A 22787-nucleotide genomic window follows, 5' to 3' on the forward strand; every position below is an offset into this window, starting at 1 on the left:
ATGGGGGGATTTGTATGTAAAGCTGTCGTGATGGGGGCATGTGAAGGAGCATGTGTGCAAGGCTGTCGTGATTGTACACAAGAGGGAATGTGTGCAAGGCTGTCTTGAGTTCAGTTTGTCAATTCATCAGTACGGATTATGAGATCCTTCTCTGCTAAGAAGCTTAAGTAGATGTAATTTTAGAAACCCATGCAATTTCCAGTATTTTGTGTTTAAAATATTGTATTTATCTAGAGATGGTTTTATTAAATATTATATTTAAGGCAAAATAATTTTATTTTCAAAAGTTTTTAGATTTCCAAAGGACTCCAGTTTAAGTTTTTGTAGTTTTACCTTTGTATCTTCTCTCCTACTCACATTCAGCAGACATGAAGACACTAACATTCTGACGGCTGCTCTTCTGTCCTTTGCCACGCTTTAAAACACTATTTTCCCTTTGAACTAAATCATTGTAGCCAACATTTTTTTAAAAGTAAGTTATTTTAGGAAATGCTTGTGTTCTTGTTGAATTTTAAAAGCAAGGTAAATTTCAGATTAAGCCTCAGATGGTAATTGGAATAAGTCATAAACTGGTTTCTGGTAATTGGCTAAAATTAATTTGTTGTTACAATAAGAAATTTTGTATTAATCTGCACAGGTAAGAACTGATACTTAATGAAAATGTTCTATTGACTATGTTGCTTATGGTAGAGAAAACAGTGCTTTGTGTGATGTGTGATGAAATCCATGTGCTATCCTAGTTTGTCTACTGACACTGGGGTCTTGAATCTTAAAAAAAGGCCTCCGAGGAAGCAGAGGAAAGTGGATCACAGGGGAAATTGGTGGAAGCTCTCAGGCAAATGAGAGTTAACCATAGGGGAAACTACCGACAACTGCTGGAGGAGATGCTGACTAGTTACAGGCTAGCTAAAGTAGAGGGAGAAGAGAGCCCGGCTGACCCAGCTGCTGCAGCTGCTTCTTCGAACAGTGATGCTGGAAACCCAGTGGCAATGCAGGAGAGACACACTGAAAGTGGTCCTGCTGAATTAGACAGCCGTAATGAAGATACAGGGACAAAGATGAGTGCTGAAAAAATATGACCTTTTTTGGGGTAATATTTTTGTGATGTTGATTTGACAGTTTTTACTTAGGAAGTATATATACTATATGCGTTTATATAACCATTTTGTTATTTGAATCTTGGAAAACTAGTTTTCTTATATTCCTATATAGCCTTGGTTTTTTTTTTTTTTTAAGGCCTTTGCATACACCTTTATGATAGTTTAAGATTGACTATTTATAGTATTTTGAATTTAATGAAGTTATGTTATTTCACATTGTATGCCAGAAAATAGGTTGTCATTATTAAATTCAGTAGTTTAATTCTTAATAGCTAGGATTAGAGATTACTGATTGGAAAGACAACTATTCATTGTGAAAAAATACCTTGTTAATGTAGAATTGACACTGCTTATTTTATATACTCATACCTTGCATAGTTAGCATTGTAATACATTTGTGTTTACTTATAATTTTAGTTCTTCAAAGAATGGCTAGAATTGGCCTATAACTTTTCTTTCAGAGTTGATAATCTGTGTGTTTTGATTTGTTTATATTTTACATTTCTGTAGTTTTATTTTTAGAATTTATTGAGATACCGGATGTGTGGTTATTTTTCCTTTCTCTGTATTCTTTATGAAAAATTTTTAAAGAACTATGTACTTTTCATATAGCTTTCATTTGTATATTCTGTATAGCCTACTATACACATAAAAATGTATGTCAACCACATGTTTAGAATGAAATGATCAGTGTTTACGTCCAAATAAAGCATGTGATGTGGAATCATCTACGCATTTGTACTTTCTTAGTTTTTATTTATTTAACAATCAGGTTTGGGACACTTAAACTCAATAAAGGTCATTTATAGTCCTATTAAATTTGGCATACTTTGGCTCAGCTATTTTTCATCAAAAAAAAAAAAAAGAGAGAGAAAAACATTTTAATTTAAAAGTATATATTAAAGTCTTGCTTACTCAAAAATACCATAGTTCTGCTGCCTTTTCTGTGGTGTGGAACACTCGTCTTTAGATGGTTTGGCACAAGGAACTATTTAAGAAAGTTCTCCCATGAGCATTGGTGATAAGGATTCATCAGGTAATAAAAAGTGTAAGAATCCTATGCAATTTTAAAAATAGGTCTTATGTTTTGGCTTTGGTAAAATTGATACTTTTAATGAAGGATGCTGTAAATACTCAGAAATTTTAAAAGTGTTTTTATCTATACATTAACTTATATTTTTATATTCATGTTTCCAGTTGCTTAAGATACCATAATTTAAAAGTTTGGAATCTTCAAACATTGTAGTTGATGTTTTTATTTGGATACATTTTTTTTCCAAACCAGAATATTTTTAAGTGTTTTTGGGAAAGGAAGGCCATTAGGTGGAAAGGGATGGGAGAAAAAAATCCCAATGTGTCTGTTATATACACATGTATCATACATGATAGAATGCACACACCATTCTGCTAAAATGCCCTTTTCAAACGAAGGAAGGAAAGAAGGAAGGAAGGAAATTTGTTCACCTAATTTGTTTTCTTTTGAGATTCAGTCCACCCTGGAAGTGGTACAGGTGCATAATAACAATGTTCTTCCTTTTCTCTTCTTGTAGGGTGCTGGCGATCTAGAAGACTCATTGGTAGCCTTATAACCTTCTAAAATGCTTTGATTCTGAAAATTGGGGGAAAGCTTTTAGTCACATTTTCTTCAGTACAAGGGAAAATATTCTTGTGAATTCCCACTGTTGTGATATGAGCAGAAGCCATTAGCATTTCCACCATTTGTTCATACTTGTATTTCCCAGTAATTGCCACTTTTAGCATTGCCTGGACTCTGAAGTAATTTTTGCCAACCTCAGGCATCTGGTTACAGCTATATTGAATTTTTGGCCCTAGAAAAACAAAATGGCCCTAGAAATCAACAAATGTGCCTGAGGTGCATGGGAATATAGTTAGCTATACTCTGAAGGTACATTATGGGTTTTTTTGTTTTTTTTTTTTTTTTTTTTTTAAAGCAACACAAACACAACATATAAGCGTGTAAGAGTAAAGAAATGCAAGAGAAGTTCCAGTGTCTCAGTTTACTAAGTTGGAAGCCTTTTGTTAGTTCTGTGGCTTGGAATTTCATTTGAGCAATTTACTATAGCATATGTATTTATTGTTATTTAACTTTTTCCCAATTTACTTGTATTACCAAATTGGGTTCTCCAATAATGTTAACATTGTAACATTGCCTTGCTTGAAGATTCGGCGTCTGGCATTAATATAAACCGTTAAAATTTTCCGCATGTGTCTGCTGTGTCCTTCAGCTCTCCCTAGAAGATCTCGTTGAAACCAAATGAATTAATTTATGGCTATTTATAATTTGCTTTGTCACCTTACTGGCTTCAAATTATTTTAATTGATAAGATTTGCCTTTATAATATAAATTGTGATCGTTTTGTTTCACATGTGGGTTTCTATAGTTTTAATTTCTTCAGCTTTTAAGATACAAATTTTATGTAATTTGGTATAATTTTTAACTGTTTATGTTATTTTAAAAGCTCAAAATACTACATCAAAATACTATACATTTTAAAGTATCTATTTTAGATCTAGGGAAATACAGAGATATTTTCATGGGTTCAGTAACCTTTCATTTTATAACCTTGGGCACGGTACAGAGTGGCTGTCACATAGGTACTTAAATTATTTAGTTCTATTTTTACAATAACTTTGAATTTTTTAAGTTTTGCATGTATTGAATTTTGTCCTGAACATGAAGAGTAAAATATTTATCAAAAAGAAGTTACTGGAGTTTGGAGAAGTAATGAATGTATCCATTTGTACATGGTTTACATGTGTGGATGCTTTGTAAACATTTTCCCATATGTTTTAATTGTTTCAGCAGGTTGTAACTGCCCTTGTGTGTAGTTAAACATAAGTCATTCTCTGGTCCTATGTGAAATGGAATTCATGATATTTTCTGTATCATTTTCCTGAGGCTGTTTCTGGGGAGCCACACATTTGAATGCAGATAGCTTTCCTGATCACGTGATTTCTTGTGCACCTGATTTTGCTCCAAAAGGAATTACTGCCACAATATATTTTATTTATTCTTTAGATTTTAGTCTTGTAAGTTAAAGTGTTTCACATGATGGTGTTAAAAGCTACTTGTCCCTTTACTGGGGTTTGGGGGTGTTAAAAGCTGAATGAAGAATGCAAATGGGTCATTGTTAACCATTCCTCTGACCCAACCTGTACTGATAGTTCCTTTCCAGGATGGTATCTGATGTTTCATACAATGTGGTGAACATAACCAACTTGTTACCTGAATAAAGAATCGATTTTAAAACAGTGTGACATATTACTCTTTGGTATGATTTTCAAGAATAAAAATGCAATGTTGGTTGTGGTTTAAACATGTATCATTGGCATACTTGTGGAAATATTGATATGAACATAGATGAATTCTAGCTTTAAAAGAGGCATCAGCCAGACCATTTAGGACATTGCTAGTTAACCTCTCCTCTGCTCTAAAACCTCCTGTTAATACTACTTGAGTGGTTGGTTAGTGGACGTTGAAGTAGAAATACTGTGTTTATGACCTAGAGAAATTCATATTTAATACTTCTTTACTCTTGTGACCTTTGCTGTCCAGTTACTTGTAAAATTTGATCTCAGGACCCATTTGTAATCTTAAATTCTAAATATCCCAAAGAACTTTTTGCTTTTGTGGATTATATTGCTATTTGTATAGGAATTTAAAACAGGCATTTTTGTCTGTAACTTTAAAACACCACACCAGGAGAGATAAAAAAATAATTTTTTAAATATGAACAACAACAAAAACACAAAACACGGCACCGATTTCACTTTCCAGCATGGGGCTGGATTTGCCTGTTTTTTAATGCCTTGTTTGTTTTGCATGCAGTCACATTGTGTGTGATGTGGTTGCTGAAGTCGACCTTACACAGACCTTTCGAGGAGAGAGCATGTGCAGTTTAAAGCCTTTGCCTGAGAAGACTGGGCTGTTGATGTGGCATCTTTTGGGTCTGTCTTGCATTTTGATCAGATTTCTACCTTCGCATGTTGGTCATTTGGAAAATACTAGTTCACTGAATTGCATAATTCTTTCCAGTGCTGACATTTGTATTATGTAATGGTTGAAAGTTTGTTTGCTAACCAAATTGATTTTTAAAAACCTTTTTAAGGATTGGGAAACCATCAAGCTTATGGTGATAGAGATTTTTTAGAATTTTAATTTTCTTTTGAAAGGTGAAATTTCTCACTGGCAACAAATACTGTCAGTTGTCCTTAAGTGACCGCTTGCTTCATGTATTGTGGAGGAAATGTCTCCTGAACCATCACTCTTTCACACTCACCACTGTGTTCTCATGAAAAGTGACCAGCTGGTTCAAGCACAGCTCCAATAGTGGTGCCTTAGTGCCAGGCAGGACTGACTTATTAAGAGACTTAGGAATAAAAGTTACATCTTGCTGTGTAGCCTAAATTTGCCTCAGATGTAGGATCCCCTCCCCTCATGGTCCATGCTGGAATTACAGACATGTGCCTCTGTAGTGGTCAGTTGGCAGAGAATGCATAATTCTAATTCTAAATAATGTTTGTTTTGTTTTCTTTGTGTTACATAGTTATTGTTTGGGTTTTGAGACAAGGTCTCTCAGGATAGCCGAGGCTGGCTTCAAACGTAATTTTTATGCCTCAGCCTCTAAAGTATTTTGAAATTACAGTCAAACTGCCATGCCATATTTTGAAGTTATGGTGGTTAAAGAGAAGGTATCTGATAAGATTCTGGTGGAGGCAGCTAAACAGTGTTCAGTGAAAATTACATGGTAATTTTTACACAAACTAGGTGATCTCTAGGTGTTCAAAAAAATCCATCATGTGTAAGAAGTAGTCTGGGGTATAGAGCCGGTTAGCACTGACAGCTAAGTGCTTCTGCTCCCAGCCCGCCCACCCCAGTCAACTTTGGGAGTTTTTCTTGGAGCCAGAAGGAAAGACTAGGTGAGTGTTTTGGTTTATTTTTTATTTGCTTTTGTTCTGCTGGGAATTGAACTCAGGATCTTCAGTGAAACAGGAAAGAGCCGTGCTGCTTAGATAACTCCTGTAGCCTAGGCTTCTGGTTTTGTCCCCTCCCCCTTTGATGATTTATGTCATTGTGATATAGAAGTAAAGCTCAGGGTTTCCCCAGTGAGTGGTAACACCAAAAAAAAAAAAAAAAAAAAAATGCTGCATAAGTACCGTTCTCAACTCCAGAGTGCTTCTGCTTTTTCCTGTTTGAGTCTCAGTACATAGCCCTAGCTGGCCTTGAACTCAGGGATTTACCTTCTGCCTCCTGAAAGTTGGAATTAAAGATGAATAAAGAACTGTTAACTTTTAGAAGATAAAAATTAAGAAGTCAGTTGGCTTCCCTAGTTATGATTAGGCCAATGAAGCTAGATGGTTACTTTCACAAGAAATGACCCTTGGTAAAAGCTCTCGCCTAAACTGTGGGCCGTGTTGCCTGGTATTGTGATCTGCTTTACATGGAAGGTGGGGAAAGAAAAGTGGGAGTCTTGAAAGTAAAGATGAAATGCTGTCACTGCTGGGCCTGGCAGCTCACACTAGTGTTCAGGAGGTAGAACCAAAGAGAACTGCAGGTTTGAATCCAGCTACATAGTTGAGACTGTCTCAAACATGGACTGCTTTCCTTCCCCACAGACCCACCTACTGTGTTTTGTTTGGGTGTATTAGGAGGAAATAGTGTTTCCTGGCACATTTCTTCTACATCCCCCTCTTCTAGAAGGTGAATGATTAAGTCGCACTAAAAACAGGCATACTACCTAATTGTGACTGTACCATAGTATTTATTGCTGTGCCCCTTCAACTACTGGATGTTTGCAACATTCTAAAATGTGTTGCACGGGCATCCTGCTTGTGATGTACTAATACTGAGCGTGTACTAATACTGCTCTAGACTGGTGCTTCCAGAAGTAAGATGACAGTGTCGACGAGCCAAGCGTTGTATTACAGATGCACAGATGGATACCACACGCCAGAATGTTTCCGTCTCTCCATTCCTCATCAGCCCTCAGTACTGCCCACCTTGTGTTTTGCCAGAGAGGCAAGCAATTCTCTAGTATCTGCAGAGTTCGGATTTCTCATGTAGAAAATGCATGTTGGCCTTCTGAGTTTCCTCTCTGAAGTCAGTTCTTAGGTCCTTCATGCCACTGATCTTTTGATTCTGACGTTTTAACATGATTACTAATTCTGTTCTGTGAGCACACACTCTCCCAGTCTGTTTCTCATCTCCTGTTAGTTTTGCATATTGGGCGTCTCACTGTTTAGCATTTCCCTTTATTTTGTATGAGATCATCCCACATATGATTCCTGGTGTTTAAGTGTTGTTATTGTTTGGTTGGGTTTCTGTCTGTTGAGGCATAGTTTTACTCTGTGGGTTTGAACTCAGTTTTGTAGCCCAGCCTGGCCTGGCCTCAAGCTCTGGACAGTTCTACCTCAGCCTCCCGAGTGCTGGGAGTTGTTGACTGCCACGCTCTTGAGTTGTTTTTCAGTTTTGTTTTTTTCCTCTTGCCTAGTTTTATATTTCTAGCTTTCAGAAATACAGTCTATGATGCCAGTGGCTATGCTCACTGTTAACAAGGCTTCACTGTTGCCCAGTCTCTCCACGGTGTCACTGCTGCTCTGATGAGTCTTGGATGCCACAGTGGGAAAGTGGATGGGGGGCTGTCTTAGATTACAGAGGAAACCTTGACAGAAGACAGGAAGATACTTCCTTCCTCTTGCCATTTTAAGAGGATTTTTCTTTTTCTTTTTTTTCTCTCTATGTACATACAGCTCTTGATTTTTTTTTTTTGATCCATAGTATTGATAATTTTCACAGAGGTGTTGTATCAATGCCATGTCCCTTGTCAAACACTGCTGACCCAACTGCATGTGGTTCACTTCTACTACCTACTTATATCCTGTTGCCTTTTGTCTAAACTCTTACGAAGACTACACTGTAAGTTACTGTAGCTCAAGCACTGATTTCTGGCCAGCATGTACTGTCTTTATTTTACTTGAATTTGGTTCTTTTTAGTGAAAGTAGAATTAAACTGTACTCTGTAAATAGGTCCATTCTGGAATCTGAAGTGGGTAACTCCTTATGGTAATGACTTTTCTTCTGTATATATGTTATGTCTGTGTGGGCTTGCATACTACATGCAACAGTAAGCTCTCATTTCACCATGTGTGTCCCAAGGATCAAACTCATGTTGTCAGTCTTAATGGCAAGCTTTTTGACCTGCTGAGCCATCTTGCCAGCCCCTCTGTTATATACCTTTGAACTATAATTCATTCATTATATTGTTCATTCAATTTCATCTACCACATGGACCGCTTTTTTCCTTATGCAGTTTCAGTAAGGAAAGAAAAGTCAGTCTTAATATTTATTCAAAGTTTAGATATTTATCATGGTTTTGTGTTTTGACTTTTTTTATTCTTTTTTTTTTTAAGTCCCATTTAATATATTGAATTCCCACCCTTTAATTGTCTTCAGGTCAAGTATTCCACCCTAACCCCAGCTGATACATATGTCACTTCCTTTGAAGTGACTGTCTCTAGACTTTTCCTAATTTAAGGCACATTACCAAGGAAGACTAACCCATGTAGCATACTCGTGTCCCCAGTGCAGACCTTGAGTAGCATGATAGCAGGGAGGAAGGGCTGGGCTGAAGCAGTTCTGCGTACTGTGCTTTTCCAAGTATGTTTAGGGTTGAGGAGCTGAAAGAAACATATCATTAAATGGTTCTTAAAGTTAAAAGTATTACAAACTGCTTTTTTAGTATTCTGCAGTCTCTGAATTTTGAAGCATCATTTGTCAGTAGCAACTGTCTTTAGCAAAGCTGTCATGATGTATGGCACTGCACCAACTTGATCAGTCTTGTTCCTGTTTCAGTTCATAACCGAGTGCTGTATACTGTTTGGACTACATTTGTTACAGTCAAGTGCTGTTTAAAATTATTTCTGAAGGACTACCCTGATTTGGCATATAAGTCTAAGCCTTAGAAGCCACTTGCAGTGGTGTCAAGTGAGTTTTAGTAAAGCCTCATTCCACACCTGAATTGTCATTTTTCTTTATGATACACAGTAACACATGTAATGTTAGCATTGAAGTCTGATGAGTACAGCTTACAGCTGGGTTGTGTAGACTATGTCCAGAAGCGGTGCAGGTGAACTGGAGAAGACTGGCTGTTTCTGTGGAGACAGACTTGCTGTATATCTTCACCTGTGCCTCAGCATCCTGTGCTGTGGGATTACAGGCATATGCTACTGTCCTAGCTGGAAAAGACATCACAACATTAGCACATGAGGTTGGATAGCAGTTATAAAGCGAGTGAGTGTTGTGTTCTGTAATTTTCTTTTTTCACTTCAAACTCATCTCCCTTTTATTATAAAAGTCTAAGTTGCTGTTAAGGTAGTTTTATACCGAGGGACATCATGTTCAAATAAAATGTTGCCAAGTATCTTACCTGTTTTAGTCAAGTACCAGTAAGTCCTTGGGAAGCTAATTAAGAGTTTGCATGTTGGGCTGGAGAGATGGCTCAGCCGTTAAAGACTAGGCTCACAACCAAAAATATAAGAGTTTGCATGTTGTTGCCCAATTCCTTTCGGGTGAAGATTCCAAGTTCATTTAAAGTTGATCCAATTTTCTGTCCATGTACTGGGATTTAAAAAAAAAAAAAAAGCATTTGAATGAAAATGAAATAAGAAACAAAATCAAATAAGTGGTTGGGAATCTCCCAGTGAAGGTGTCAGTGTATACATGGGGAGTATACAAGGGTGCCCTTTTTCCCACTTTCCCATTATTGTCAGTTTGGTGAGTGAATATCAAATGGTTATTTTTGTGGTTTAAGTCTCAATTATTAGATTATGTAACGTGAACTTTTAGTCTCATATTTGTCCAAGTATATCTTTAACTTTGCTTATATAGTCTATTAATATTCATTTTCTTTACATTTAGGAAGTTAACCTTAGTCTTACCATAGCTATGAATTATTCCCTCCACCTCACTGTGATGCTGCTATGGTTTGTTGGTGCAGGATACTGAGGGCTGAGACTAAGAGTAAAGGTTACCTGTCCTTCAGGAATAACTGAATTCCTAAGATGAGCATGGTGTTGCTGCATCCTCTAGACCTTAAGTCATGCTGTGGTTTTCCTTTTGCTGGGGTAGCTTTCCCTCAAACAGAGGAAGGGCTTTGAGCTGTACTGCAGAGAGCTGAGAGGCTCAGAGCTGAGCATACCCTGAGGCTGTTCAAACTGGAGCTGAGTGATGCTTCTTTGATCTCACTCTCAAGTTTTTAAAGTAGTTTAATTTACTTAGACTGCAAAGATCTTACATGTTAAACTTGATGAACTTTAAGGAGTCGTTTATATGCAAAAGTTTAGAATGTTATCATTTTCTTCAACAGTTTTACCAACCTTCAATTCCATACAATGACAATGTTTTCCTATTATGAGTAAGTAAATGCAATTTTTCCTTTATGACTGTCCTTCTTAGTAAATAACAGGCACAAACATTTAAACTCAACTACACAAAAGGATCAGAATATAATACAGCATCTTCCTATAACTCCTCCATTACCCCCTGGTTCCAGCTGTTGCAGAAGCCAGCCTTGTCCCTTTCCTTATATTTCCTGTTTTATTTGGTTGTGTTTTACAGTCATTCCATGTAGTGGTATTGTGTCATCTTAAATATCAGCTTTTATACACTTGATTGTCTGTGTCTGTCATTTGACCTTTACCAAAAAAAAAAAAAAAAAGTTGAATGTGTTTACTTCTCAGGATGATCTTTGGATAGTGTGGACGATATTTCCCTGTTGGTTGTGTTTTTAAGTACATAGATTAATTTGCTGGCTGGTGATATTTTGAGAAGGGATGAGGTCCCTCTCAGGAAGATGCTACATCTTTCTAGTTACAGAAGTGTTTATAATCTCCCACTACAGTTTCAGTGCCCTTTAAATGGGTACTTTCTTAAATGAATTCCTTCTTTCATGTTTCTTAGTGCTGTTCTGAATGAACTATCCCCCTTACCCCAACATAGGGTTTAGCCATAGTCACTTGAAGCAAATGGTCTCAATATCTATCGTTTCCACCAGATGGCAGACTTGAGCACGTCTATTTGTAAACCCAGCTGAGAACTCTGGTGACAAAGCAGAGGCTGATCAACCTACCAAGAGCCCGGAAGTCCAAAGAAGAACAAAAGTTTTGTCTTGTTTTTGTAAACTTGAAAGAAAAAGTGAGTCGAGCATTACACCAGTGCAGTCTGTTCTGCTATGAGCTTTAATCTTCTAGCCCATCAGAGAAGGCAGAGGAGAGCTTCCACCTTGCAGTACCAACCTAGCCTTTCCATGTTCATGCAATAAACGCGTTTGGCCTCTTGGTAGCACTTGTGGTTTTATTCCAGGGACTAAGAGGTAAAAGCTTTAATCTGTCATTACCATTCCACTGCTTCACCTTCCTAACCCTCGTGCTATTCAGTCTGTCAGGAACACATCTTCTGGCTGATTTTTTATTTGGTTTGGTTGGTGGGGTTTTTGTTGTTGTTGTTGTTGTTTTTAAAATCATTCTTAGGACTCTCACAAGAGGAGTTAAGAGGTTTGTATATGAAAACAAATCTTATCTCGTGCCCCCTTTTGGTTTAATCCAGGTCACTTCCAAGACCTATATTGAGCAATGCAAGAAATGGAGCTTTGCTTGCTCAGGCAGGTTATTTGCTGGTGGTGCACCTGCAAGTGGCCTAAAATGGTACTTTGAGATAATACATCACCTGGGCAACCTTTCTCTTATCCGTTACTGTATCGGGATTCAAACCCAGGGCTCTGCACTCGCTGGGCAAGCACTCAGCGCACCATGCTTCTTTTGTGCTAGCTTCACAATCCCACAAATTAGTGTGTTTTACAGTTAGGAAATGGGAAACTTCTGTGCCCCCAGCATCAACACCCCTTTCTGAGATGGAATTCTCACTCAAGATCAGAAGTGCAAGAAAGTCTGGCAAGAAGAAGCAGCAGCACATTTGGTGTCTGTGCTTAGGTTAATATTGCTTTTTCTAGGGCTTACAGAGCAAACTTTGTGTGGGTGGTCATCTTTTTAAGAAAAACCATTGAAAGAGTTCCTGAAGGTTTCAGATCTCTGGGTAATTCAGTTGTGAAGTTACACAGAAAAGCAAACTTCAGTGTAATGGATTTATTTCTACACATTTCATATGCATGGCTGTGTGTTGAAATGTGCTCGCTGACAACACTGTAGTGGTTATGCCCTTAGCTGGGGTTTAGTGTGCCCAGGTAAGAAAATCAGAATTAAACTTGGTTAGAATTACGTACTTTAATGTTTCAGACTGAGAGAGGTAACTAAAATCATAAAGCCACCACCCAAAGGCTGACAAGATGGTTGTATAAAACAATTTTGAAAAGGAATTTGGGGGGGGGGGGCGGGTAACCCTCATGATTGACTAAGACTATCAAGGCCCAAAAATAGCCGGGGAAAAGACAGCAGAGTAAAGCTGTAGGTCATGTAATGCCTCTTTATGTATGCAGTCTGTCAATTAAAAACTTTAGGCTCAACAAGATGGATGGCAGGTAAAGATGCTTATCCCCAATCCTGATGATCATTTTGGACCCCTGGGACCCACATGGCAGAAGGGGAGAGATTCCCATGGGTTATCCTGACCTCTAAGTATATTCTGTGATGCACATGCACACAGACATACTCTACATAACACAGTGTAATTTAAAAACGACTTCACTCGGCAGATCCCACGTGACAGCCCTGCCCCAAATCTTATAGAACCCAGAGGAAGCGGGCCCCCCCAGGAGCTCTAATCTGGGCAGTATCTTAGGTAAGGAGGTAGCAACACCCGCCCCAAACGAAGTAACTGGGACCCACTAGGACCCAGGAATTCACTCCTGGCCTAGAGCACTGGTTCCTTCTGGTCTGGACCTGGGTGCTGAGCAGATCCCGTACAGCAGCTCTGCCCCCAATCTCACAGAACCCAAGAGGAAGCAGGCCTCCCAGGAGCTCTAATCTGGGCAGTATCTTAGGTGAGGAAACAGCAACACCCACCCCAAACAGGGAGTAACTGGGACCCACTAGGACCCAGGAAGTCATTCCTGGCCCAGAGCACTGAGCAGATCTTGGGCCCCAGCTCCAACCCCAGTAGTAACACCCACCCCACACAGTTCTGAAACAACCAAGATAATAGGAAAGACAGGCTCCAGTCAGAGACAGTGAGTGCAGGTAGCACTAAGGAGATCTATCTAGATGGCAAAAGGCAAGCCCAAGAAGATTAGCATCAGCAACCCAGGGTACTTGGCATCATTAGAACCTAGTTCTCCCACACTAGAAAGTCCTAAATTCCCCATATCACCAGGAAAACAAGATTCAGTTTTAAAATCACTTCTAACGATGATGACAGAGGACGTTAAGAAGGACATAACACTCAAAGAATTAGAGGAGAACACAGGTAAACAGGTAGAAGCCCTTATACAGGAAACACAAAAATCCCTTAAAGAATTAAAGAGAACACGACCAAACAGGTGAAGGAGTTGAACAAAAACATCCAGGACATAATGGGAGTAAAAACAATAAAGAAATCTCAAAGGGAGACTACTCTGGAGATAGAAAACCTAGGAAAAAGATCAGGACACAGATGCAAGCATCAGCAGCAGAATACAAGAGATAGAAGAGAGACTCTCAGGTGCAGAAGATAGCATTGAAAATATTGACACAACTGTCAAAGAAAATGCAAAAAGTTCTTAACACAAAGCATCCAAGAAATCCAGGACACAATGAGAAGACCAAATCTAAGGATAATAGGTATAGAAGAGACTGAAGATTCCCAACTTAAAGGGCCAACAAATATCTTCAACACAATTATAGAACAAAACTTCCCTAAAGAAGAAGATGCCCATAAACATACTAGAAGCCTATAGAACTCCAAATAGACTAGACCAAAAAAGAAATACCTCCCGTCACATAATAATCAAAACACCAAGTGCATAAAACAAAGATTATTAAATGCGGTAAGGGAAAAAGACCAAGTAACATATAAAGGCAGACCTATCAGAATTACACCAGACTTCTCACCAGATACTATAAAAGCTAGAAGATCCTGGACAGATGTCATACAGACCCTAAGAGAACACAAATGCTAGCCCAGGCTACTATACCCAGCAAAACTCTCAATTACTATAGATGGAGAAACCAAGATATTCCATGACAAAACCAAATTTACATAATATCTTTCCACAAACCCAGCATTGCAAAGGATAATAGCAGGAAAGCTCCAATACAAGGAGGGAAATTATACCCTAGGAAGAGCAAGAAAGTAATCCTCTTCCAACCAGTCCAAAAGAAGATAGCCACACAAAGATAATTCCACCTCTAATAAAAATAACAGGAAGCAACAATCACTGTTTCTTAATATCTCTTAACATCAATGGACTCAATTCCCCAATAAAAAGACACAGGCTAATGGTCTGGATACATAAACAGGACCCAACATTTTGCTGTATACAGGAAACCCACCTCAGTGACAAAGACAGAATCTACCTTAGAGTAAAAGGCTGGAAAACAATTTTCAAGCAAATGGTCCTAAGAAACAAGCTGGAGTAGCCATTCTAAAATCTCCAGCCCAAGAACACAAAGGGAGGGACTCATGGCTCCACCTGTATAGGTAGTTGAGGGTGGCCTTGCCAGGCATCAGTGGAAGTGGAGGGCCTTGGTGCCCGAAAGTTTGGATTCCCTAGTGTTGGGGAATTCAAGAGCAGGGAGGCTGGAATGGGAGGATGATGGGAGCACACCCTCATAGAAACTCCCAGAATTATATGAATTAGACATAACAGAGGCAGGCTGCCAGAAGACTAGATTCCAGAATTCAAACAAAATATTATCTTGGTACTAAAATCTGTTTTGAGATTTGTATATTGCAGAATACACAGCCTTGGTGTATCTACTCATCAAGCAAGCTGAGCAGACCTGCTCGAACCTCTGATGTCCTGGAATTCTAGCTGGATGCAGTGAAGACACAGCATCAGAGGCTTATCAATTTACTCTTCCCCCTGCCCTCTTCTAATATCTCAACGCCCATAATCAGCTTGAAGAAGTTAATGAAGAGTCAGCGCCCCTATTCCCTGGGCTTGGGGATTAAGGTGGTTAATATTGGGCTGTCTTTCTAGGGAAAAGTAGTAGTTTTGTTGGAACAGGGAGGAATAACTAGGATTTATTGCATAGCCATAACGTATTGGTAGAAATCTGTATAATTGTTATCAAGATGAAGTTATAATTTCTTAAGTGGTACAAAATTTACTTTGATTTCAAATTTAAAAGTTTTCATTGGTACGAGCTTCTTATTGATATAAAAGTGAGATGAATATTGATACTCTCATAGGCATTGTGCCTGTATAACACATTTAGGAATACAAGGCTTAGACCCAGTCCTTCTTTAACTTTTTTAACTGATTTGAGATGGTTAGCCTGTGAGTTAAGGGCCTATAGCAAATTCATGGCTCTGAGTTTATTGTTAGGGTATTTTCTATCTTTTATTTAGAAATAGCTGAAAGGAGTTAACAGACAACAGTCCAGATTGCCTTACATGGATAGTTGGTTTTCAAAGCGTCAGAAGTCCACAGAATTGTCATTACAAACATTTCTGTATTGATGTTCATTTTGATTAGAGACCTGTCTTCTGACAGCTTCCTGTTGTGGATTCTAAGAAGAAATTGAGCATCTTTGGAGTTACTCCAGTTGTGGTGAGACAGCCACTAAGCAAGAATTGCTTCTTTTCATCTACAGACAAATTAATGTCCAGAAAAGGACACACTTGTGGAATAGTCGACTGATTATATCTGCCAAAACAGAGTAATCAGCCCTTAATAATTCTGCATTACTAGGTCTGTCAGATGATCCTGGGCCAGAAGGCTAAAGATCGGATGCCCCAACGTTTTGTAGTATAGGGACTGTCCAGGTGTTCAGTGGTCTCTATAAATTGGCTAAGTTTTAGAAGCTATGCTTAGTGCTTCCCATAATTTCAGTTAATTTAGTCATTCTGGATTTCTAACGGGGTTGAAGACCTCAAAGCCAATCTCAGCTTCTTACTTTGAGAGAAAAGATTTGAGAGGATGGTTTTCCACTGACATTCATTCTAAAGCCAAGAAAAAAGTCAGGTTCAGAACTAAGTATTTTAGTTAGGAGAGATGACAGAGGTTCTGGTTAGTCAACAAAATGATGGACTAGGTTCTAGGTCTATCTTGTACCTTACTGATACAAATTGATATAGTTATGCTCTAATTGTATTTTGAGAGGAAGGTTTTATTTTAACAGGAAGGGTGATATGTAGGAGGACCTAAGGTGGGAGGAGTAAGGAGAAGGAGAGGAAGAGCTAGGAGATTGGGGGGGGGGGGGGAATGATATAGAGGCAGATGTTGTGTGTCTCCACCAGTCAAAGATAGTTGGTATATCTAGGGTGGGTATTGGGTTACACTTCTGATTGTATGGGCAGCCTTTGATTAACATTTTTTTAAAGTTACTAATAAAAAAAAAAAATGCTTCACCCAATTGAAACACACCTTTAGTCCCAGCATTTAGGAGGTAGAGGCTGGTGAATATCTGAGTTCGAGGCCAGCATGATCTACAGAGTCAATTCCAGAACAACCAGGGCTCCACACAGAAAACCTGTCTTGAAACACAGATAAACACACACACACACACACACGCACACGCACACGCACACGCACACAAAAACACCACTAACTTCTCTTCTAGCGGTCCAGTATTCTATTTCCAATACCCACATGGTGGCTTACAACCATCTGTAACTCCAGTCCCAAAGGATCTGATGTTCTCCTGTGCTTGCTCTTCTGTCCTCCATGGGTGTCTGACATGTGCATTCATGGTGCACAGATTTACATGCAAAGTACCCATAAAATTAAAGACAAAATTATTAAAGTGTTAGTAGTGAGAATTGGGCCCTGGTCTGTGTTCTTGCCTGGCGTGTTACTGACCACTCTCTACAGCAACTCAGAGACTAAGCTTTTAACTTGGGTTTCTATCTATTTAGTTTTGAGTGAAATTTTTAACACTTGTAATTTTTTCCTGTATTGTCTGCTTATTGCCTTTGTTCCTCTGTCTACCTTTCTGTGCTAATTTGTAAAGCAGATTTCTACACTCTGAAATGTCGCAGGTCAGAGATGTTATAGATATTTTCCTCTAGGAGTGTGTGCTTTTTTAAAAAAAGATTTACATATGATTTTATGTACATGAGTGCTCTGTCTTCAGATACACAAGAAGAGAGCATCAGATCTCATTACAGATGGTTGTGAGTCTCTACATGGTGATTAGGAATTTAGCTCATGTTGTGGTCCACACTAGCCCCACGTTTGGGCGGCCACTGTATCCAGGCCCAAGCTGCCTCTCCGGTCTGCGGGTCGGGTCAGCAAGAGCCAGGGTGAGGGCAGACTCGAAGAATGAAGACCAGACAGGGTGTGATTCAATCCCGTTTATTCTTCAGTCTCTCTTCCTCTAAGTGTCTCCTTCTCTGTCTCCTCTGTCTGCTGTGTCTGATTCTCTGATCTCAGTCTGATTCTGTCTGGAGCTAAGTGTCTTCTACCTAATGTCTGATGAGTCTGATTCGTCTGATCTCAGTCTGATTCTGTCTCTGCCTTTTATATGTCTTACTTCTAAGCCACGCCTCTAAGTTACACCTTTAATCATGCCCTTAGGTCTTGTCTCTAACTCTGATCTCTATACTTCTAAGTCATACTCTTAAGTCACACACCTTTAATCTCACACACCTTTAATCTCAAGGTATCTAAACCAAGATTATCAGAGTGTGCTCAGCTGTTGTAGGCTATTGTAATCCAAGTCTCATGTCAGGGTATATGGCTCAAGATGGCTGCAAAGCTGATAGCCACTTTCTACTGAAAGTCGGCCCCCAACAAGCTCAGACCCTCTGGAAGAACATGAGTGCTCTTAACCGCCAAGCCATTTCTCCAGACCTATCTTATTTCTACAGCAGAAAAACTTACACCCCCAATAGTCTCTAGGATTTATATTTTGCATTATATTTAGGAAAGCTTTTCAATTCTAGGATTATGTTTGTGCATTTTAAAAAATACCTAAATTTAATTTTTTTTACTTTTAAATTCGGTGTTCATAGAAATTATTTTGTTTTAAAGAATAACGTTAGCTTCATAGCTTTATTATTTTTTCCAAATAGCCAGTGGTCCAGCACTACTTATTGCTTCTCTGTACTTTAAGTTCTCTTTTATACTCTATATACATTTATATATGCACATATATATATATTCTGTAATCATGATTCCAAATCTTTCTACCTTCTTTTGTCTCAGTCCCAACTCTTTATTTTTGCATAGTTTCTGTTTCAAAACTAACCCCCAAAATGTCAAAGCTCTTGGCACACACTGCCAAATTACTTTGTAGACTTAATGTGTCAGGTTACATTATACCCTTATCTGAAGAAACTTTTTTTAAAAAAAAAATAATAATTTGATGTTAATGTGATTGAAAAGTGTTGTTTTATTCTTTGGTAGAATGAACCATTGTGCACGAGATGTCCATTTAAACTATCTCTTCTAAGTTTTCTGCTGACATTTAGTGTTTGAATGGGTAGTACGAAGTTCTACAATGTTCACGTCTATATAAAATGTACCAGCATACACTTCCATGGTAAAGGTAAGTGCTTTGTTGCTGTTGCAAACATATCCCTTAGCTTGTGTTTTGCTCTCAGTGACTGTGCCTTGGGATATTGTAAATTGGAAGGTGTTACTCTAGTGGGTCAAGTAAGAGCTCACGATTTGTTTTACTGTTAAAAGCGCTCTCCAGGCCAGCGCCCATCAGATTAGTCCAGTTCCCACATTCTGCATGCTAGAGGGCTGCGCTGCTGTCTCAGCCATGGTTGGGGACGGATGAACTTGGATGCTTCTATGGTGTATTTATGTGTTGGACAGATAATGCGGTATCAAAACATTAAAGCTAATTCATTTCATTAGCCACCTCTAAATTCAAGGCTAGCCTTGTCCATCTGCCATAATGACTTCCAAGCCAGCCAGGGATACATAGTGAGACTTGGTCAAAACAAGCAACAGCACACAACTGCTTCATGACAAAAATTTCGTGTATAATGACAAGAAACACCATTGCAGTTTCTGCAAGTTTATGAGGCGAGATTGTCATGAATGTGTCTTCAGGACTATGTTAAACAAGAACAAGTATCAGACTCCTCTATACTAAACTGCTCCAAGAAAACCCTGTTGTGTTGGACACCCAGACAAGGTGACAGAGACAACGGGAGCTGCTCCTGAGTTCAACCCCAGAGCCCAGGCAAAGGTGGAAGAAGACATCTAACTCCACAGCATTGTCCTCTGAACGTCTCGTGTGCACCGCACCCTGCCCCCCCACAATAATATTTTTTAATTAAATGTCTTCTGTCTAATCAAAGCCCTCAAGTGTGGTGAATCATGTCATTCCTTGAGGCCTGGGGAATCTGAGACCAGCCTTTCAGCAGTTTCCAAGGACTTGCAAATGTGTTCTACACTTGTCAATGATTAAACAAGTATTTAGCGTGAGGATTAAGGACTATTTGCCAGTAGTAAAACACTTGAACTTGCAAGGCTCAGCATCATACACCCCCACCCCCGCCCCACCCGTGCTCTGGAAGTGCTTACAAGAATGCTAAAGCCACATTCTTTTCTGAAATCAGTATCAAAGACCTGAGGTTGAACTGCGAACACATACAGAGCTTAGTCATACACAAGGGCTGTCTGGAGTCAGCCTGAGCTGAGATAAAATTCGCCTCAGCAACAGTAATGCGGTTCCTGCCTCCAGGGCCACTTCCGTGGATCTGTAGGAAGAGACTATCCAACAAAACGGACAGCCTGTTTCCCCTTATAAAGTTCAAGGTCATTTTTATACCTAGCTAAAGAAAGAAAATGTTACGCTTCAAACACTGTAAACAGACATAACACCACTATACCCGCTTCTTTAATACATGGCTCAGTGGCAGCAGATATGCTTTGTTGTAGGACCACAATTGTCCATCTCCAAAACTCACCAAAATCCCCTGGTGGAATTTTTTTCCATTGGCCAACAATTTCCCACAGCTCCTCCTAAACCCCCAAGCACGGTTCTGTTTTCCGCTTCTGTGAACATAGTTAGGTTCCTTCTCTACGTGGAACCACACTATTTGTCTTGGGTGTGGTTATTTTTCACTCAGCATAATTCCTCATGGTCTATCCATCCTGTAGTATGTGTCAGACTTTGTTTCCCTTTTAAAAGGAATAATTTCTCCTGTATGTTCATTTCACATTGTTTGCCATCTCTCTGGGTCACTCCACCCTTTGTACTTTTGTGAATAGTATTACCGTAGGCAGTTGGTACTCACACAAGTAGCATCTTCGAGTGCTTGGAACCCCGCCTCTTCTCCCCGATCTCCTCCTCCGTGTACTGTTACTATGGCTGAGTCAGCCACTGGCTGTAAAGATAATTTTCACACACACTCCTCCTGACCCCCTTTACTAAACTTTACCCTTTCTTCCTTGACTGGACAAAGTCCAGCCAGGATTATTTATAAACCATTCAAAGCTCATTAACAAACCACAGCGTTCAGCAAGCCACTTTTCCACCTCTGTCCCTGCTGAAAAGCACTGGGAAGAGCTGCACAGGGTACACATGGATGAGAACAAAGGCAAGAGAGACTCCATCCATATGAGTTTGAAGGGATGCCGGACGAATAACGGGTTTGTCCAAAATGAAGACATCCCAGAGCAGGACCAAGACCCAGGCTCTAGGGCCACCCCACAGGCCGTGAATATCCCTGCTCCAGAGGAGCCTCAACTAAAGGCGGTGCGGCCCTATGCGGGGATGCCCAAGGAGGTTCTGTTCGAGTTCTCCAGCCAGGCTCGCTACCGGGTGCCCCGGGAGATCCTCTTCTGGCTCACCGTGGTTTCCGTGTTCCTGCTCATTGGAGCCACCATAGCCATCATCATCATCTCTCCAAAATGCCTTGACTGGTGGCAGGCAGGTCCCATGTACCAGATCTACCCGAGGTCTTTTAAGGACAGTGACCAGGATGGGAATGGAGACCTGAAAGGTGAGTGTTCAGTGCTCAGGACCATCCAGTGGAGGGTGGTTTGTGGTTCCACCTCCAGCTCCCTCAAAACCACTCTGTGCCTGGCTTGTGTGGTAAGCCCATTCCAGGATGGCTGGCACCTGTTTCCCTGGGAGTTAATTCAAGCACCACTCAGCAGAAGCTTGCTCTTGAGGCAAGGCTATTTGCTGAAGGGTTTAGGGTCAAGGGGTTGATTAATCTCTTGTCCACTAAAACCATGCACATACTCATTCCCTTGTCAATCTTAAAATCTGATTTTGTGGCTCCAAGTTTCATCTGAGACTGGCTCTTCAGGCCCAGGTGCAGCTTGTTGTCTAGCTGAGAGTTTATTAATACATACATCGTGTTATACAAATGTAATGTGTGCACAAGTGGAAGATTATCTTCAAGTTTCAATCCTGAGAGAGAAGGCTAAAAGCCCAATGGTGTGTTAGTTGTTGCCTAATAAGGGATTCTCGGTAGCAATAGCCATATTAGTAGAAGAGTAGAACCAAAATTTTGTATTTTTTAAAATTGAGCTAAAAGTTCTATATGTAATTTCTTATTATAATTGGACACTCTGTCAGCATCCAATCTGTATTAAGACAGTGCTAGACAGTGTATTAGCTGAGAGTCGCCATGGTTTAGGACAGAATAGAGCTGGGTGCTATCCCTCTGGCTAGCCCTGAGGAGGCTGAGGAAGGAAGAGTGCCCTGAGTTCCAGGGCAGCCTGGGGCTAAAATCAACACACACACACACACACACACACACACACACACACACACACACACGAGACAGAGAGAGAGAGAGGGAGAGAGAGAGGGAGAGAGAGAGAACGAGTGAGCAAGAGAGAGAGAGAGAGAGAGAGAGGGAGAGAGAGAGAGCGAGTGAGCAAGAGAGAGAGAGAAAGAGAGAGAGAGAAAGAGAGAGAGAGAGAGAGAGAGAGAGAGAGAGAGAGAGAGGATATTTTAAAAGGGAATGCAGTAAGAGCAGTAAGAAGAAATAAACTAGGAAGGACATTCTTTTGATATACTGATTATTTGTTTGAATAAAAAACTAAGATGCTGTGGCAGGGTGAGTGCAACAGAAAGAATGGTCCAGTCTGTCTTTAAAATGTTATATGTTCAACCCCCCCCAACTTCCTCAATGAAAGGCTTTTTGTTTTTGTACTCTGTCTGGGTTGTTTTCCCCTCTCTGACTTTTTCTCCATATTCTCAGTGCTGAGGGTGGATTCCAGGGCTTTGCCCTGTGAGACAAGTATCCTACCATCGGCCTATTTTAGCAGCCTTTCCACCCATTAAAAATAACGTCTCCACCATCAGTATTTGGAGAATAGTATATCTGTCCCCAGAGGCACAACTTAGAGCCGCCACCTTCAATAGACTTTGTCTTCTGCCTTTATCACGGTCCCTTGTTGCTTTGCACAGTTATGGCAAGCTCATGTTGCCTCTCTTACTCAGCTAGTGTTGACAAAGTTGGATTTTGACAATCCAGAATTAGGGACACACTTCTGCCTCCTGGTCCTGCCCCCCCAGCCCTCTCCTAGGTGGCTTCCAAGTTCCCACAAGCATGCAGTTTCTAGTCAGCTCTGTGTGTTCTTTTCTGCTTTT

General features: G+C 39.8%; 2 protein-coding genes across 10 annotated transcripts in view; both read left to right on the plus strand.

Moving 5' to 3' along the window:
- Ppm1b (protein phosphatase, Mg2+/Mn2+ dependent 1B) overlaps positions 1-11460 on the plus strand; it is a 61584-nt gene extending 50124 nt beyond the window's left edge. For 3 of the 9 annotated variants that reach the window (XM_076942398.1, XM_076942395.1, XM_034513823.2), the window contains one exon: positions 780-1831. In XM_076942398.1, coding sequence (XP_076798513.1) covers positions 780-1079 — 300 coding nt within the window. In that variant the 3' untranslated portion in view covers positions 1080-1831. Of the gene's footprint in view, positions 1-363; positions 1832-2650; positions 4377-10486; positions 10535-11173 lie in introns of those variants that run through there. The other 6 variants (XM_034513824.2, XM_076942396.1, XM_034513825.2 and 3 more) reach the window with 5 other exon arrangements.
- A 9216-nt stretch (positions 11461-20676) lies between these two features.
- Positions 20677-22787, plus strand: part of Slc3a1 (solute carrier family 3 member 1) — a 33283-nt gene continuing 31172 nt past the window's right edge. Inside the window, exon 1 of the mRNA XM_034513914.2 lies at positions 20677-21180. Within this exon, the coding sequence (XP_034369805.1) occupies positions 20760-21180 (421 nt within the window). The 5' untranslated portion in view covers positions 20677-20759. The remainder of the gene's footprint in view (positions 21181-22787) is intronic.

Source organism: Arvicanthis niloticus, chromosome 11, assembly GCF_011762505.2.
Source record: "Arvicanthis niloticus isolate mArvNil1 chromosome 11, mArvNil1.pat.X, whole genome shotgun sequence".
Classification (NCBI taxonomy): domain Eukaryota; kingdom Metazoa; phylum Chordata; class Mammalia; order Rodentia; family Muridae; genus Arvicanthis; species Arvicanthis niloticus.